The sequence below is a fragment of the Sinohyriopsis cumingii genome, chromosome 17 (assembly GCF_028554795.1).
Source record: "Sinohyriopsis cumingii isolate HCF-2022 chromosome 17, ASM2855479v2, whole genome shotgun sequence".
NCBI classification, from domain to species: domain Eukaryota; kingdom Metazoa; phylum Mollusca; class Bivalvia; order Unionida; family Unionidae; genus Sinohyriopsis; species Sinohyriopsis cumingii.
In genome coordinates, this window is record NC_142977.1 from 103881558 (window position 1) to 103900821 (window position 19264).

Sequence of the window (19264 nt, forward strand, 5' to 3'; positions counted from 1 at the left end):
GTTGCCATGTTGTCATTCAGTGTATCCACCAAGGCAGCTAACTTGAAAACCTTTTTATCACAGATGGCTTCAGCACTCTGCAGTTACAACAAATAGTTATATTTTAAATTCCTGGAAATTATTTGCAGCTAGTTGATCATTAGTCCCTTTTAGGGATGTTTATTCTTCTGTGGCACAAGAGAGTGTCTGTAGTGACCATATGTGCATAACAAGACCCAAGAAAATTACCGTTATGCTCACTTTTAAGACGAGTCCAACTGCAAACTGCATAGACCCAGATCTGCTGTCAAATAATGTGCTGGCAGATCTGGGTCTGTGCAATTTGTTAGGAGTAATCAGTAGAAGACTTCATTTATCAAGACCTCATATGAGTGCTATTATTAGCAAGACCCTCATTAATGAGATGATCTTGCATCTGCTTATTTTGTGCTTCACATTTTATCGTTGTTTCTGTTTGGGTGTTGATCAGCTTGGTAAATAGGCTTGTATCATAAAGATATTCAGCAGGTTTTATTATGAGTGAGAGGTACACATATTAGTGAGGTGATCATGCTGCTTATTGGTTTATTGGTTGGACTTCTGACCACTCAGGAGATGGTATTCATGACTGGAGTATAATTAGACAGTAAAATTAGGCTATTTATATTGTTATGCATATTTGATTTAATTATATCTGATTTAATATATATTTATTTCAATTTTATTGTTTGTTAGTTTTGGATTTTTTTTATATTTTTTATTAGATGCTATTGTATTGTAAATGTATTCACTTGCAATGATACCTTTTCCAGAAAATAGTTTGACCTTGACTGTTCGTTTTAGTAAACACCAGATGTTGACCTAGATCCTGACCTTGATTCAAAATTAGTAGCAAGCAGGTAAATAAGTTCTATTTTTTATATTAAAATTATTGGTTGTTGTTGAGGTCATGATGGGACTATGTGATTTAAGATGTAAACAATTTTGTAAAATTTTATTTCTTGGAGTAAAATGATTGGGTCTTATCAAGAACATACAGGGGCCATGTGATTTTTTTATATATGTAAACATGACCATGTGACCCTTATCTGGGGCATAAAATTCATATTTTAAACCATCGTATTAGAGAAGTAAACACAGTTGGGCTATTACACTGGAGATTGACTGTACTGCCATTTGGAGTTATTTAAGATTATTTTGATTCAAAAGGATTAATTATTTTTTCCTGGCAAATACTTGTGCTCATGTGAGATTCTTGAACAAAGACAGCTCTTATAAAAAATTTATTCAGATTTCCAAAACCGGAGTGATATTTCTTGTTTCTACAAGGAACTGTAGACTTCAACACTACAGGTCATCGTCTTCCATCTTGGATTCTTCTTTGGGACTCAAACTTGAAATCATTAGAACATTTTATTATTAGGACTTCTAAAATTTTATTCGTGGATTATTCTTTGATTATTTTTTAATTGATTCTTGAAACCATAAGTTCATATTTTTTCATTTTTACATAATTTTTCCAGGGAAATAAATTATAATTGTTTTTTCAAAGCTTGTTGTTTTCACTCCTTCTTGTTTTACTGTTTATTTGAGCCTAAACATGTAACAATATCAAGATGATGGGTACTTTCTTGGCATGTGAAACATATGCATATTTATGAGGTGATCTTGCTTCTGATTGTCTGAACTTGTTTACAGGAAACTCTAGTTTATATAGGATTTTGATGAAATGTGATGAATGGACTTGTATCATCACCGAAATTTGTTTACCATACAGTATTTTATATAGGATTTTGATGAAACCTGGTAATGGTCTCTATCATCAAGATGTGGGAAGAATTTCCGTTATGAGTGAAGCATATGTATGAGGTAATCTTTGATTCTGTCACTGAATTAGATGTTAAAGCCCGGAGGTGCCAGCTAGAGGCGATTCCAACCTACAAAGGGCAAAGTTGTAACTTTTTAAAAAAATAACGTTTAAGCATGTCATACAGAGAGAGACCAGTGTAAGCAGTCTATAGGTCATTGATTCAACTATGTTTAAGCCATTAAAACTAGTCTGAATGATTGCAGTCAGTGTGTTTCACAAACTTACTGTATGGACTCAGATTATAAGCTAGCATATATGGCTGGTGTGTCCAAGTCCTTCGGATTGTATTGAAGTCCCTGGCCATTTAGACAGTCCTTTTGAAACTCTGCATTGTAATTAATACTTATTCTATTTTTCTGTATTGCTTTCTGATGATGTTTTATGTGTCTTCTGTAATATGTGACCGTCTTATTTAACAATATTGTTACAATCAGTGTCATGTAATAATTCTGTTGGATTTTTTAATTTAATTATTAAATTATTCTTGCTTTTGTGGCCTGTAGCCTGTGGCTGTAACAAGATAATTGGGTGGGATTTTGGATTTACAACATAACACTTTTGATGGTGGTACACATACAATGTTTCATAACGAACGACTTGAATGAGCAATTAATTATGATTAATATGTGCATGTATATGATCCAAATATTGGTTCAGTTAACATAAAATGCACACACTTAATAATGGAAATATAAATAAAAGGTCATACACAGTACAAGGACAAAGGGTGAATGATTGACAGTGATTTCACAACAAAGAGATAGTAAAACAAATGTAGTATTTTACTCATATAGTAAAATGTATTCACTCAAGTAGTGAAATTATGTAAACAAAAGGGACAGATGTACAAATTATCTTTCCAGTCCCAAAAACACACTGGGTTTTAAGAAAAAAAACCAAAATTAGTCCACGGCTAAAAGATTACATGTATAAAGTTACACACTCCGTCACCAGCACACTTGGCTACCAGTCACACTGGCCAGTCAAGCTGTTAGTATGCCAAGTTGGTCAATCAAGCAGTCAGCGCCCACCAATCTTGGTCAGCAACGCCCGTTCACCTGCTACTCAACCAGCAACACTGATTATTCAGTTCTACGGCTGCTATAGTTAAGTTTTACAGCTGCTATGGTCGACTTATATGGTTAGCTCTGCAGCTGGTACCACGTCAACTCCGATCACTCTGATAACTCTGATGGCTTCAGTTACTCAGGTCAGCTGAAAATACATCTAACACCATGTACTGTGCATGACACGGGCATATACAATAAGGTGTAATGATGTTATATGCGGTAAGTTATACAGATTACATTATCGGCACAATAATTGCAAAACAACAAACAGGTTCAGAAGTAAACTTATCCATGCCTGTCAAGATTCCTACGGTACTAAATGTTTGTTAAAAATGCAGCTTTATATTGCTAATATAAATCCCCTGCTAAGCCACAAATCAGAGCTGAAAATATTTGCATTACACTACGTAAACCAAAGCTACATAACAAATGTACAATAATAAATGTGATTGATCAATAGTTATAACTTAAACACAATAAGTTATTAATGCACATACCTCTACAGCTGAAGATGTACAAGTCCTTAAAGTAGACCGCTCACTGACAAGACGTTCCGTAATGTGAAAATTTAATCTTATGGCGAGGCATTTATATACAAAGTCGTCACACATTGTCTGTGCACTGGAAGCATTAAGTTTTTCCCATTAAAAGCACTTCGCATGTGCAGCATAGATGAACCGAACTCACTATTTTGAAATATTGTACAATATACATAAATCACCCTCGGGTTTCGTTGTACACAAAAAGCGAAACCTGAGTACATGTATTTAATAAATAAAAGGATTTATACAATTCCGTGACAGTGGCTTTAAGTAATATATCATTTTTGGTCCCCAGCCAGAAAAAAAGGATAGGCACCCCTGATATTTTCCCATATCTAATAGATATATCCAGAGTCTCTATCCTCCAAAAATTATCAATACCTGAAAAAATGCCAATAAATTAATAGAGAATTTAAGGTACTACACTTATAACATGGTGTAAAATGAGCACCCAGAGATTTATGAAAGTGTCCCCAAAATTAGCAACAATGTGATATTTATAGTTGCATAATTTGGCATTTCGAGGCATCACATGATTTACTGAAGAAACTTCTTGCCTGTCTGGTGAGGGTGAAGGAATTCTGAAAATTTATATGTAATTATTGGATACAGTTGTAAGTGAATAGAAAGAGATGGAATTTCAGATAAGTTTTCAAGCAAATATATTTTTAAAAAATGCAGCGTACAACAGACAGCTTTATTAGGACACCTAATAATAATCATCCTTATGAATCTGTGATCACATTTTCAGCCTCTTGAAAGGACAGCTGTCCATCATAGACATTATTTGTCATCCATGAGTGTCCTTTATAGACAGGTTTCATGTTGTCATCTTCTTCTCCATTGTACTACTCACTGCCAACAGCAGGGGTATAATTATTTGGACTCGGATGTCTATCTGTCCTGATAAACTTGTTAGCATGGTGACGTAAATGAAGTCACAGATTGAATTCAGTGAATGTTTATCCATTAGCCTTGTAGATGACCTAATTTGATAATTCACGCTATTTGACTACTTCTTGGATTTGGTACCAATTCAGCATTTAGCTCCCCTGGCCTTAAGGCCAATGAAAATAATGTTATTGTTACTCATCCTAGGTGTAGGGTCATGGATTTACAAATCCACTTGCCTGACTCTGGGACAAGCTCCGATTTACTTCAGGCAAGTTCAAGTTTGCAAGACACTTGTCCATGGGCATGTCCAAAAAAACATGAGAGTGGGATAAAAGACAAAATTAATTAATATGGATAGATGGGGTAAAATACATAAAACACTAGCGCTGTGCACACTATTTTGCTGAGGAGTGGTCATGTTCCATTCCAGATATTTTGTGTTCTGCAAGTTTTATATCTGGCAACCTCATCACAGTACATGTATTGGTACCTTTATTTTGCATTTATGTGTAGCAGTTTTTTCTACTTAAATGGAATTTCTTTCATCTAGTCTGTGTGATTTGCATCCTGTAGTCCTTGGCATTCCATTAGATTTAAAGGTGGAGTGTGAGTTGCCAAAGTAGGCAGGGGGCTTTGAGGGGGACCTCCCCAAATGGGGATTCGGGGGGTTCTTGTTTTAGGAAATTGTTTAGTCAGATAACAGTGTCCTTTAAGTTACAGTTTACTTGAACTTGACTGGTAAAGACTTATACCACTTATAAGTGACTTAATTGTGACTTACGACTAAAATGTAGGTGAAGTGTCAATCAATATTGTTTTCACTTGTACCACACTTATACAGACTGACATTTCACTTCCTTCATTACATATTTATTGTAAAAGTGACCTGCAAATTCTGTACAAGTTGAGCACATATCACTTGTAAGTCAGAATAAGTTATTTTTGTAAGAAAGCTTTTATGTGTTTAGTTATGAGTGACATCTTCAGCGTTCAAGAACCGATTTGTAAAGTTTAAGGGCCTTTAATCAAATGTCACACTTTAACAAAGTGATCAGTTGGTTCAATTTGTCAATTAATGGCAGCAAAAACTTACCCATCAATATTGCAGAGCATTACTTTTTTCGTGCCGAAAAACCATGGTACATTTTTTGATTGAATACATCCTCCCAAATGGCCTGTATCTGACGTGTAAGTGAAATGTAGGTGAACTATCGATCAATATTGTTTTCACTTGTACTGTGCTTCTTCAGGCTGACATTTCACTAAATTAAATATGCAAAGAATAAGTATGCAGCTAGTGACCTACATGTCCATGTCAAGCATGTATCACTTCTACGTCAAGATAATTTTTGTAAGAAAACTTCTATGTTTGGCTATGGGTGACATCCATTTGCGAATTGATGGCAGCAATAACTTTACTGATTATGCTGAAAAATCCACAGTATGTTTGATGTGAATATATCCTCCCACATAGTGGAGAATTGTCAATATGACCTTGCATGGGACATGCATAGAATGGTCATTCTTTTCAAGGATGCCATGATGTATGGATTTTATGCCTAAATATCAGCATAGAAAATTTGCTTGTATAGTATTCACACACACTCCTGTTTGTTTTACACCCCTTTCCGACTTTAAAACTGAAAAGCATCAAAGATATAAAAAAATGTACAAAACTTGTTCATTTCATTCACCAATTTATAATTTATAACCTGATTATCACCAGGTGTCCCGTACACTCAGCTTATTATTGTTAAAAACCTAATGAAAGCTATCAATGGAAACAAGCCGACATACCCTTTTGGTTTCTAAAACAGTTCATTTCACTAAAATCTGTCTAATATTTGCAATGTCTGATTTTAATATTGCTAAAAAATAGAACAAATAAAAAGGAGGAACTCTTGTATACATGTGTTCAAAGCAATGTAACTCCAGAATTGGCAGAATTAATGAGATTATCAAAGACAATAACATCTGTTGCTTGGAAACAGATTTACAAATGTTGTTATGGGAACCATGTTAAAAAAGGATGACCATGCAGTTATGGCGACCATGTTACTAAAGAAAGTCTTCTTTGATTCAAAACCACAACAAATTGAGAGTGTTGTGACCTTCTGGCGACAGTCAGGTTAGAATTTATAAATTGATTAATGAAATGCCTAAATTTTATGTATCTTTTATATCCTTGTATTATAGCCTCCCTATACTTGCTTTTGATTTGCTTCTTTCTAAATTTTGACGGGATATGAATCCTTGAAATGGACTCTCTTTTCCATATAATTTGTGCGAGTTTAACTGGCAGAAAGGGGTCTCATACCAGTATTCATATTCATTTGTGTGTATAGTTATACCAGTAACGTTATTTTCTAGGTGGTAATTAAAGTATTTCTTTTTATTCTGTCTATTGTCTTCCTGATTGTTTACTATTCTATGTCTCCCATCATGCTACATGTTGGCAGCATGATACCACAGTGCTAGACATTACTGTAAACTGCCACAATACAGACATCGTAACAATATGATTGAAAAATTGTTAAAGCTACGTAAAAAATCCAAAAGACACACACAAACACATTATTCTGCATCTTCAGTATATGGGCTCAGAATTAAATATTGTTGACATTACTGGGATTGAAACATCAGTTGATGTTGTTTGAATAAATTCTTACGGCAGTATTGCTGTTTAATATGCAGTCATTTTAGTTTGATGCAAATTCTGATACATTACTGTATATTGTTACACAAGATTATTGTTACGGCCAAGTGGACTAAGGCACTTGCCTTACAGATCACTGATGTCTCACCTCAATCGAGGTGGGATTGAGTCCCAGCCAGCATGGGTATATGAGAAAGCTCTTTGGGACTATATAAACCGATTTATGCAACAAGAATCAGATAAGATACTCTTCATTCTCAAATTTGAAAGTTTTTTAGTTAATTTTTTTTGTCAGATCCAGACATTTTATTACAAAATAATATCTTTTATATAAAACAATAAAAACATTGTTTTTCATTGGCTGTTCGGCTCGCGCATGAGCAGAAGGGTAATTTTTTGTTGTTTTTTTTTTTGCTTAACGGACCCATTATTTTCGTATGGAGACCACTCTTTATTCCAAATGCCCATCTTATCCTACTTTTTTCAAAGGTTCATCTGTCTGTTTGTAGTTCATACCAGTCTGCCTTAGATCTGAGACCAAAAAGTCTAAAATCCAGACACAAAACTGGATTCCTACCACGGGCAAATTTTTGGTAGAAAAAAATCGGGTTCAAAAAATGTAGTGCAACTTGAAATTCCAGATTTTTTGGTATCCTTGTAGAGCTACATCTGTCTACCTTTCTATATAACCACCCACTTTAGTTTATCTTACATGATCTTGACGCTACAGAGCTCGGCAGTAGGCTACTACCTCCTGCCACTTCAACTCGTCACCAGGGGTTAATGTGTTAACTAAATCTATGGTTTTGCTCTGTCTTCAGAAATGGCACTTCCAGTTCTTGATCTTGAACTAGTGGTAGATGGATAGGAATATCGATAATGACGGTATTGTGAACAGAGAATCAGACGTTGGAGCTTATCTCTCATAATTTTATATCCACATTGAACTTCTTTCAGTCGCAGTGCATAAATAATTGGATCACACGCTGAATTCAGAATTTGCATCAAATATAACCAAATGGAAAGTTCATATAAAGTATCAAACATATCTAGCAAAGATGCTGGATCAATTTTGGTTTTAATAAGTAGTCCAATTTGATAGAAACAGTACGGGAGATAAAACAGGAAGAAACTTCCAATAATGAGCAGTGTTGTTACTAGTGCTTTCTTGTTCCGAAGCCAATTCCTTTGTCTTGGTTCTTGTATGTCAGAGCTAAGATCTTTTACATTGCAAAATATTTTTCCATAGATTGCCGTCATCATAATTGAGCAGACTATCGTGGTTCCATATATAATGTATTCAACAAAGTAATCATCCCTGTTTGCACAGTGACAGAAGTTGATGAAATTTGTTTTTTTGTGATAGAAGTCTTTCATTCCTATGATGACATTTGTCAGGCATATTATAGAAGCCGCAGACCATACCAAAAGAATGACAACATTAGCTTTTCCTTTAGAGCATGTGTGTATGTAATGTAGAGGCTTGTCGATGGCAATGTAATGATCAAATGCCATTGCTACAAGGATGAACTGTGTTGCTAGAATGGAAATGTTCATCATTAAGGAGATCACCATCTCTGCACACTCTGAATGTAACTTTTCCATCGGATGTTGTGATATGTCTGGCAGAATGGCTACATGAATAGCAGAACTTGTAGTTGCCAATGGAAGCAGCATATCTGATAAAGATAAACTTAGAATGTACTTTAAGTGGGAGGTGAGCTTTCCAGGGACATGTAGAGTTGCCATGATTGATAGGCAATTCAGAATGATTGCTAGCGCTGCAGTAACTGTTGTTACATAGACCATGTATGCGGAGTGTTGTCCTGTAGTGGAGTTAGAATTGCTGATTGTGGAATTTTTCAAGTAGGAAGAGTTATCTTCGATAGCAAATGATGTGGTAATCATGGAGTATGCTGCAGTCATTTCTTGTATTTTTAAAATCTTTGATGAACTGCAAATAAAAAGTATAAACATGGTTGGATTACTAACATTCATTTAATCTTTTGTAGTCATTGTGCTTTTGATGCATGAGATAATCCACTAACATTTGTATTGGCTGAATTGATATTCAAATCAAACAGTTGTTCATCGTTATATTTATAAATAGAAGACTGAATATTAAATATGAGGACATTCTACACCTTGCTACAGCTGAAACATATGCATTAAATATGATATGAGGACATTCTACACCTTGCTACAGCTGAAACATATGCATTAAATGTGATATGAGGACATTCTACACCTTGCTACAGCTGAAACATATGCATTAAATATAATATGAGGACATTCTACACCTTGCTACAGCTGAAACATATGCATTAAATATGATATGAGGACATTCTACACCTTGCTACAGCTGAAACATATGTATTAGACATCTGTTGGATTCCTTTAACTGATCAGTTGTTATGATATTTATAATTTTGTATTTGTTTTAATAATTATTTTTGGTATGTATAAATTACATAGTTAAAATTAAGAATTGAAATTCAATTACACTGTATAAATGGCCATATCAAAATGGTGGATGTTCATGGAAGTGTAAATTTTTTGAAGTTTTTAGACTTCATAAACCTGGTAAGGTATGTTTTTAAATTCATGTAATTACAAAATTATGAAATAAAAAAGAAACATTAAGAAATAAGGATCAATCTACATTTTTATTATTGTTTGTTAAATATTGGCAAAACATACAAGAAAGTGACATGAATTTATAAGTAATTATTTTTTGGTGTTATAAACTAACAACTTATAGTTTTCTGCAGCGCATAATGTTATTAAACCAGTGTAAATGCTTGTTACATAGATTTTATAAAAATTTGTAAATATAAAAGGCTGTATTTTATTTTTAAAAGAGGTCATGGATGGGCTGTTGGTTTTGTGACCATTATCACAGTCACAATTTTTGGAAACCACCATCAAAGAATTTTAGGGGTCCAAGGAGCTTTGGAGATTTTAGAGAAATGAAACTGCTGTTCAGATCAAACAATTTTTTTGTGTGTGTAATATGTTTGAAAAGATTTTATATGCAAAGGATGGTACATATTAAATCCAATTTAAGAAAGGTCTCTTGATTGAGTTCATTGTATTATTTTAAAAGAACAGGTACAAGATCATGTTTGCTCAGGCCATTGACATGTCAATTTGCAAATCCTCAGGCCAGTTGAAATAAAAGATAAGAACATTTACTGATTGAGACACAAAGTTTGTCATGTATGTTGGAACATTTTATAACACATCAGCACAGTAGTGGCTAAATTGTGTGAATTAAAAGGTAAAGTTCAAAATTTGTAAAAATGGATTGCACAAATATTTAGGAAGAAAAACCTTTCCAAATAAATGTAAACACGAAGTACAGCAACATAAAATATAAAATGTAAAGATGTTAAGATTCAGTAAATGAAGATAACATAGAATCTCTGACACATGGTTGATAAATATACAGTATTTACACCCTTTAATTCCATTTCTTCATATTTTTATTTTATAGTGAATGTCTGCCCCCATTGTTCTAAAGAAATTTAAAAAAAAAAGAAAACACTGAACACTTGTTTCCATTATTTCTTTATATACAAATGGCCGTTTGCTTCAGGTGAAATAGGTAGACACTTGTGAGAGGAATAACACTGCTCTGTATCTGCCATTTTTGCTGCTGATTCCACTTACTTTTGTCATAAAATGGCATCTGTAGCTTTATGTTTGCTTGTGGATGCTATACATGAATGGCAATGAATGCACAGTGTTGTCACACAGTCCATTGCAACAGAAATATGTTGGTGCATGTATCTATGTACTCTTTGTTAATGCTGATGTCCCATTTCTCAACAGTACCTACCGGTAATCCTTTGTGTATTATCATGGTTGGAAGTGTTAATTATTCATCATAACACATTCTTTATCAGGCAGGAAACATTCACTTGACAAAAAGTAGATTTTTACTGCTTCATTCCCAGCTGCACACTAGCAATTTGGTGTGAGGCGCTCTAGAAATTTGTATACCTGTACTTGTTTGTAGTGATTTTGACTGTCACATATCTGGCAGGATATTGCCTTTGTGATTGTTAAAAAGGGGCATATTGCTTTGCTGCTGTCTGTTCCTCTGTCAGTCTGTATGCATTTTAATGCAATAGGACAAAGAATATTGGACTTGTGAGCCATAAAATGTTCCACATTTTATAACAGTGGTGGCGAAAAAGATGACCGTTGGAAGCCACAATAGTGAATATAATATTGGAAAGAGTTATCCATATATTTTTGGAAAACAGCAAAAAAAGACATGAAAGAAGAACTATTAGAACTGACTGCATTGTGGGATACCACTCAAGGCTCAGACAGAATAGGAGCTCTTGATATTGCACTTGGTGAAGATTTTGTACCGATTAATAATATGGTCTTTACTGCAACTGACAGCACCCAAGCTATAAGGGGTGCCAATCAAGGATTCACGAGACTTTTAACTGCTGATGCATATTATCCTGATTTCATCCTTGTCCATTGAATCATTCATCAGGAACACCTAGCAGCTAAATATTTTAAATATGATCTAGCTCTAAAATTTGAACTTTCATATGTCTGAGTACAATTATGCAAACATTACCTGGAGTTGAAATAGTAGATGAAGATTATGCCTCGAAATTACATGGGATGGCAGAAGAAAAAATTGATGATAGATTAAGTGATTTGAAAGCACTTATGCCATCATGTGCTTTATTGGAAAATCCTTTGATTGTTGACGTTATGAAAAATGGCTTTTCTGTCTCGCAAGCAGTTGATGTGGATTCAGCAACTGTAAAGTTGGAGCTACTGGAACTTCAAGGACTTAAACACTTAAAATAAAGTTACTACCTAACTGTTGAGTTTTTGAAGCAGGTTTGGTTGTTGTTGTTGTGGGGTTTAACACCATTTTTCAGCACACGATAGGCTATACATGGCGGCCAGTATTAGTGTTGAAGGAAGAACCCGGGAAAACCCCGGAAAGAACCACTGACCCATGAGAAGCTACTGGCAAGGTTTCTCACATACAAACATTGGCCGAATCCAAGACTCGAACCCACGCAGACAGAGGTGAGATGGCAGTGATCCGTAACGGAGAGTGCTTTAGACCACTCGGCCACTCAGGGTCCCTGAAGCAGGTTTGGAACAAAAATGTCCCAAAATAAAAGAGTGTGCTCAGAGATCATTCTCCATTTTCAGCACCATATATTCTGATGAGTCTTTATACTCAATACATGTACTTAAATTCATTAAATATAAGTATCAGTTTGTTTTGACTGAACCGCTCCTGTGGTTAGAGCATCTGCCTTGGATGCCAGAGGTCGTGGGTTTGATCCCCGGCTGAGTCATACCAAAGACTTATTAAAATGGTACTAACTGCCTCGCTTGGTGCTCAGCATTAAGAGGTTAGTGTTAGGACTGGTTGACCGGGTGTCAGGATAATGTGACTTAGTGGCATATCATGCTACATGTCTGCGGCATGATGTCCCAGTGCTAGACATCACTATAAACTGCTACACTGCAGACATTGTAGTGATATGACTGAAAATTTGTTAAAGCTTGGTTAAAAATCCAAATCACACACACACACACACACTGTTTTGACTGATGAACATTTAAATGATCTTGTGGAAACTGCTATTTAAGCCATTTACTGCTATTATGGCCACCCCTAAAGCATCGATAAGCAAATCTAATATGTAAAGGTTTGCTGTGAAGTACTGTTTGCGAGAACTGGTATACTGAGAAATTAAATTATAAGTTTTGTGTATTTTTAAATAGATTTTGTGGCAAGGAATATAGTTACTTAATTTTAATGTTTATATGTCAAAATAAATATGTTTTCTTACAAATGAATGTCACTGATATATCACCTTCCTCGCAATGATTTTGTAGCATTGGTAAAAATATAGAATAGTACTTTTTCAACATGTTTCAGTGCTATTCAGCAAATTTTGATTTAAAATTTGTATTAAACAAAATGCAATCAATTAAGGTATATTACAAGAGCTGCACATCAGGCTTGTGCAAGCCGCATGTGGCTTGGGAGCCTCACAATGGCCACCCCTGCCTTATAACATTCACAAGTGTTGGACTGTTACAGCAATTGTTCAATTTTTATATGCCCACCATATTATTTAAATATGATGTCTGTCTTTTCCTTCGTTTCTTTATAGACAGTAACTCTGTCCACTACCTTCCATTATCTATATAATATGCATCATTGTTTTTCTACTTCTGTTTTCATGTCTGTTTCCGAGATCCTTTTACATGTATTGTTGTAGATCTAAAGATCATATGTCCAGCAATGTACTATACCACCATACCAGAAAGTAGGTCACCATGGCTATATATCTACCACCTAGTTTTTCTAAATCATTATTTATTTAAATTTGATCTTTGGTATTCATATAAACAAAACTTTTGCTTCATAGATGTGAGCAAATAAGTTTTTATGAATCTTTTAGGGCTCATTGGCATTGGCATTTTATCATGCCCACATACAATGGGGCCATGTTGACTTGGTCCTGTCCAACCATCTATACATGTTACGCTACTGTTCCATGAACCTTTTAAGTACAGTTCTGCAGAAGACAAAAGGAAAAGAAATATGGTATGCATGATTGTATGCATTGTTAGATGCCCTGATTAGATTTTCATGCCTGATTTGATTTCTTGCTAATCGTGTCATATTTCCATTTTTTAAACAAAGACTTTGAACATATTTGGCCTTATACTGTCTCTTTGCATTGGGGCCATACATGCTTTACACTTTCTTTTGGTTTTTGGAGTGGTCTGTCAGATTTAAGGATAGGGTCACGTTTGTCACTGATAATCCAAGTATCGTCTACTTCCTTAATAAACTTTACTGTGAATAAATATCTTTGAATGTCAAGATAATTAATAATCGTTGCCACTCGTTGGTCATTCATTGTAGCATCAATAACATCGGTGTTGCGTATGATTTTAAATGCTGACCACATGTGATGCATCATCGCTGCAAAATTCTTTTTTGTAGTATTATGAATACTTTTAATCAGTTTCCGTCGGATTAACCAGAGATTGTCTTCTTGGGTCAGGGTTTCTTCTGTCAAGATCAAATCTATATTCAGAAGGTTTAATCTTAATCGCTGATAATATCTTAAGTTCATCCATATTATAATTAAGACACATTTATATTTAAATTGAAGACAATATACTCTTATGAAATAGCAACAGTACATCAAAGAGTCTTTCAGTCACTGAATTCTGTCATTGTAAATATCAGCACAGTAAACTGATCAACACATTTTCCCACAAAGCAGGTGGCTGAAACAGGACCGGCAAATCTTTGAATTTTCCCACGCACCTATTACATGCGTACGGAGGACTCCCGCCTCAGTGATTTTCTGCGTCCCAGATCAAAAATTGGCGTCCAAATACGCGTAATTAAGCGTTTTCGAGATCTCTGAAATTAATTCTTCTCTAGAACTTGCAAATTTCAAAATATGGATTATATTTTTACGGGCATTAATCATTAATCACCATTTTCGATGATAAAACGAGCAATGTATCAAGGTTTAATTTATCAGATCTTATCGTAATTTTTTTCATGTTCAGCATATTTTAAAGATATTTTAAATACATTTTCTCTGGAAAAAAATCAGGAGCCAAGACGGACACCGCGTTATAAGCGGGATCGCGAGTTATCCTGGCGCGAGTTATCGAGGGAGCGGTCTATATATATATATATATATATATATATATATATATATATATATATATATATATATATATATATATATATATATATATATATAACGATTCAAACAAAGAATAAATGCAAATGGCTTATGATAGTTTCTACAACTCCTTGTAACAAAGCTTGTGAAAATGAATTCTGTGGACTTCACGTACAAAGTGTATGGAGAGGGAGTTCAGGACCTTAACCATGTTTGAAACGTGGTGATGGGATTAGAGAAAAAACACAGTTGTGTGTGCAATGTGGTGGTAAAAAATACAGAGAACTGAAAAGTTTTATAATAAAAAAACAACACTGATAATAATGTCAGTTATAAAAAGCTCAGAAGATTATCAAGCCAGATTTTCAAAATGATCATTTAGACAAATAATCATTTAAGCATATAATATTATTATAGAAATGGAGCAAAAAGAATTTGTAAAACATATCAAGAATTATGAAGCATCTTGTGATGGTGTAATCAGGAACTGTCAACTAAAAAAACCAGTTGGTAATGTCACTAATACTTGTTATCTCGTGATCAATACTAAAGGAAATAAACATTATTTTAGTCACAGATTTGTCTAGGAATGTTTGTGGGAGGTAATCGAAGACGGTCTTGTGATCGGTCATATTAATAACCAGAAACTCGATAACTCTTTAGATAATTTGTGAGCCATTACACAAAACCAGAACAGCAGATTTGATGGTACTGGTAAACATTGAAAAACATCAAAAATGGTTTAGTCTGTAAATACAGGAACTGGTGAAGAAATAATATTTCAATCAATGAATGCAGCTGGAAAATATTTTAATATTTCAATGCGTTCAGTAGAATATGTTGCAGATAATATTACCAGATCTGCTTTTTTGAAGAAATATAACAAAAGATTAGCTCTTCATTATTGTTGAAAGGAGATAATTCTGTCAAGCTCAGCTCTCTCCGGTAGAGTAATTAAGTAGATATCTTGCTTGTCATTGCATAATTAACCTCAATTTTATTTTCATTGTTACTAATAATATACAAATATTAAGTAATTTAACCATCTGTGTGATAATCAGTATCAGTGAAGTAATATAATCTTGTAACAGTTCAAATTAGTGAAAGGATATTTACATCTTAATTTCATCTCCCTTGACAAAATCAAATGCCCCCGCTTTATAATGCAGTTATTTCTAGATCTTATGGTTACACAGAAATACACATATTTTAAACCTAACTTAGTCAAAGGCAGAAATATATACAATATATGATTGTTTTAATACAATGTTTTCTGGAAAATGGAAAATAAATCCACGCTGTGGTTGTTTATTTGTAGGAAATGCAGCATAGGTTACTTTATAATAATTTCTGAAACATATCAGTAAGATATGTTTGTAGCGCCATGCTAGCGTGTTGGATTCTGATACTCGAGATCCGGCATTCATATCCTGTGACTAGGAACTGTCGATGGAAGCGATATTTAGCAATTTTTCATTACAGAGTGGCTTTCCACCCCAAATTCATACTTCAGCAGAGAAAATACACCCTCTTGGTAAGTGCTTTTTTGTACTCTCCCGGGGTTGATTATTGGCATGTGTTTGCAGAAATCTGTTGAACATAGAGAAGGCTCCATATATGTATTGTGCCAACCTTAGAACTAAGATTATATGTATTGTGCCATCCCTAGAATTAAGATTGTATATAGTGCTGTAAATAGCTTAATACAATGCTGTAAATAGCTTGGTATATGTTGTGCCGTCCCTAGAATTAAGATTATAAATAACTTACTACAATGCTGTAAATATGCTATATGTTTTGCCATCCTTTAAATTAAAATTGTATATACACTGTAAATAGCTTAATACAATAAATGTGAGTGTGTGTGTGTGTGTCTGTATATATATATATATATATTATGTAATGATCTTCGAAAATATTAATATTTTTTCTGCAATTAAAAAAAATTAAAATATGACAGTATAAAAATTGAACTTGATCCAGAAATCATTTTTTGTGATTTTGAATAATTGCAAACACGGAGAATAAATATTGATTAAGCTCATCCAACAGTCTATGTTCCAATCTTTGGCAATGGTTAAGGATACAAAAGATAAAAGTATTGTATCTCTCTCATGTGCGAGTGAAAATATTAGATCAGAATTAGTTGACGAATATGAGAAGAAACACAGTTTTAACACGCGCGTGATGCAGTTGAAAAAGTTAATGTCAGATCGTGAAAGTGATTGTGAAAGTGAAAGTACTGTCAATGACTGTAGTAACAACGTCACTAAGGGTGATTGTGAAAGTGAATGTAGTGACAATGAAGGTTATGGGAACTGGGGTGCCTGTCGTAGCTAGAGAAAGTTAATATTTATCCTTGACTTTGTCAATTTATTTTTTCTTGTTCTGTTATGTAATTTTTCATCTTCTGTTTTTGATGGGAGTTTCACAATTTTTAGTATCTATTAACCCATCAAATTACAAAATCTGACTGATTTTTTGTAATTTAATTGATTAAATATAGTTTGAGTAACACACAGTGCATCATTATCTGGCCCCTTGTTGGGCCCCTCTTTGTATACTGTGGTTACTCTGCCAGACATGAGGTCAGTGCAGCCAGTATGTTAATAAGCTAGTAACTAAATTTAGATATTTTCATGTAGAACCAATCAGACAACCGAACTGGAGCACTTGAAGAAACATTGTTGTATGAGGTATTCAGTCAGCAGCTGGGATGCCTGTGGAGATGTGTACTTTTCAGTGTTGACGCTGCATTTAACATAAAATGTTATCTGCGGAAAGAACCACCCGCCTCCCCTCCTTCCACCATGTCATTCATTTTGGGGCATTACCTGTATAGCATACTGTTCCAGTTCTGTTCTCGGGCTTATTGCCCAAGTTCATGCATTCATAACTTGTTTGATCCCCAATTGTCAGTACTTGAATATACTTTAGGCTATATATACTTCATACATGTTTTCCATGGTGCATGTATGCAGTATCGACTGATGTTTGTTATCATAGCAATCCTCGGGATCAGACTTATAGAGTTTTGGTTATTTGTCCCCATATACCTCGTATCAGCTGCTTGTGGCTCCACATACAGGGGCCCCGAGTGGCCGAGTGGTCTAAAGCGCTCTCCGTTACGGATCACTGCCATCTCACCTCTGTCTGCGTGGGTTCGAGTCTTGGATTCGGCCAATGTGGATATGTGAGAAAGCTTGCCAGTAGCTTCTCGAGGGTCGGTGGTTCTTTCCGGGGATTTCCCGGTTTCTTCCTCCACCATTAATACTGGCCGCCATGTATAGCCTATTGCGTGCTGAAAAATGGCGTTAAACCCTACAACAACAACAACAACAACAACTCCACATACAGGTGTTGGACAGTCTGCACAACCCTACAGACTCCCCAGAGTCTCTCGTCCTGAGGTATTCCAATGGAACAAAGGGCCATTGCCAAGTTTCAGGCATTCATAACTTTACTTTTGAACCCCCAATTTGTGTCAGTACTTAAATGTACTCAACTATTATACCCATATATACTTCATACCCACTTCCTAAGGTGCATGTATGGAGTATCGGCTGATGTTTGTTTTCATGGCATCCTCAGGATCAGACTTGACGAGTTTTGGTTATCAGTGTCCCTATATACCTTGTATCAGCCCCTTGCAGGTCCACATACAGGTGTCGGACACACTTCACAACCCAACAAACTCCCACAAGTCTCTCTTCCTGCGTCATTCCTATAGAACAAACAATTCAGAGCTAGACTGATGCAGTGTGCTGTGACAGGACTTGCCCCCGTTATGCCAAAGATTATTTTATATGTATAATAAAGTATCTATTGAACCTGTGTATTGTGTGTTATTTAAACCTTATTTTACGTACTATTTACCAAGAATCAGTAAAAAATAAATTCTGTTATAATCCCTGATTGAAAATCACTATTATCTTGTACATAAGTTAAATAAATTAATATTAAGAATTTCTTGTCTTAAATCAAGTAAATGGTTATTTTGGTCAGTAGGTTTGAAATGTATTCTTGATAATAATGATTATGACAATGTAGATAAACTGGATTAATGGGTACTTGTACTTTCACCGTATGGATTATTGATATGTCTGAGAATACCTGCTGGTGGATTTATTTTTCTCCGTGCGGCTAATATTTTGGGGAAAGTTTCATTGATAATTTTATTGACTTCACTTTTTGGTCTGTTTCTATCATATTGTGGCATTGCAATTTCTTAGTTATATGCTTAATACTTTTTTGATTAATATAGACAAGGTCTGATACAACTTGATTTAAATATTGTATTGTTTCAATGATTTTCTTTTTTAGATCATCATTAGGATACTCCAGAATATAATTTTTAAATAGATTTACTAATGTCGTGGACATAGTTATATGTTCATTCCTATTTTTATTAGTTAATGAATTTAATGTTTCTTTATTAATGGTATAAAATCCTTCTACTGGTCTGACCATACTAGTAAAATAGAGAACATCAAGATCAGGATGTAATGAAGATTCTTCTTCATAATATTTTG

General features: G+C 34.5%; 2 protein-coding genes across 4 annotated transcripts in view; one reads left to right on the top strand and one right to left on the bottom strand.

Moving 5' to 3' along the window:
• LOC149779592 (DNA mismatch repair protein Mlh1-like) overlaps window positions 1-19264 on the top strand; it is a 302826-nt gene that overhangs the window by 77408 nt on the left and 206154 nt on the right. The gene's annotated exons all lie outside the window — the stretch shown is intronic.
• Window positions 5178-10956, bottom strand: LOC149779594 (tachykinin-like peptides receptor 86C). Its single transcript, XM_089938654.1, has 2 exons — window positions 10566-10956; window positions 5178-8965 (listed from the first exon to the last, which is right to left on the bottom strand). Exon 2 carries the CDS (start codon window positions 8935-8937, stop codon window positions 7810-7812), a length of 1128 nt encoding a protein of 375 aa, XP_089794780.1. The 5' UTR covers window positions 8938-8965; window positions 10566-10956; the 3' UTR covers window positions 5178-7809.

Coding starts and splice junctions, on each gene's coding strand:
- LOC149779594 (XM_089938654.1), bottom strand. CDS start 8,937: ATGACTGCAGCATACTCCATGATTACCACATCATTTGCTATCGAAGAT.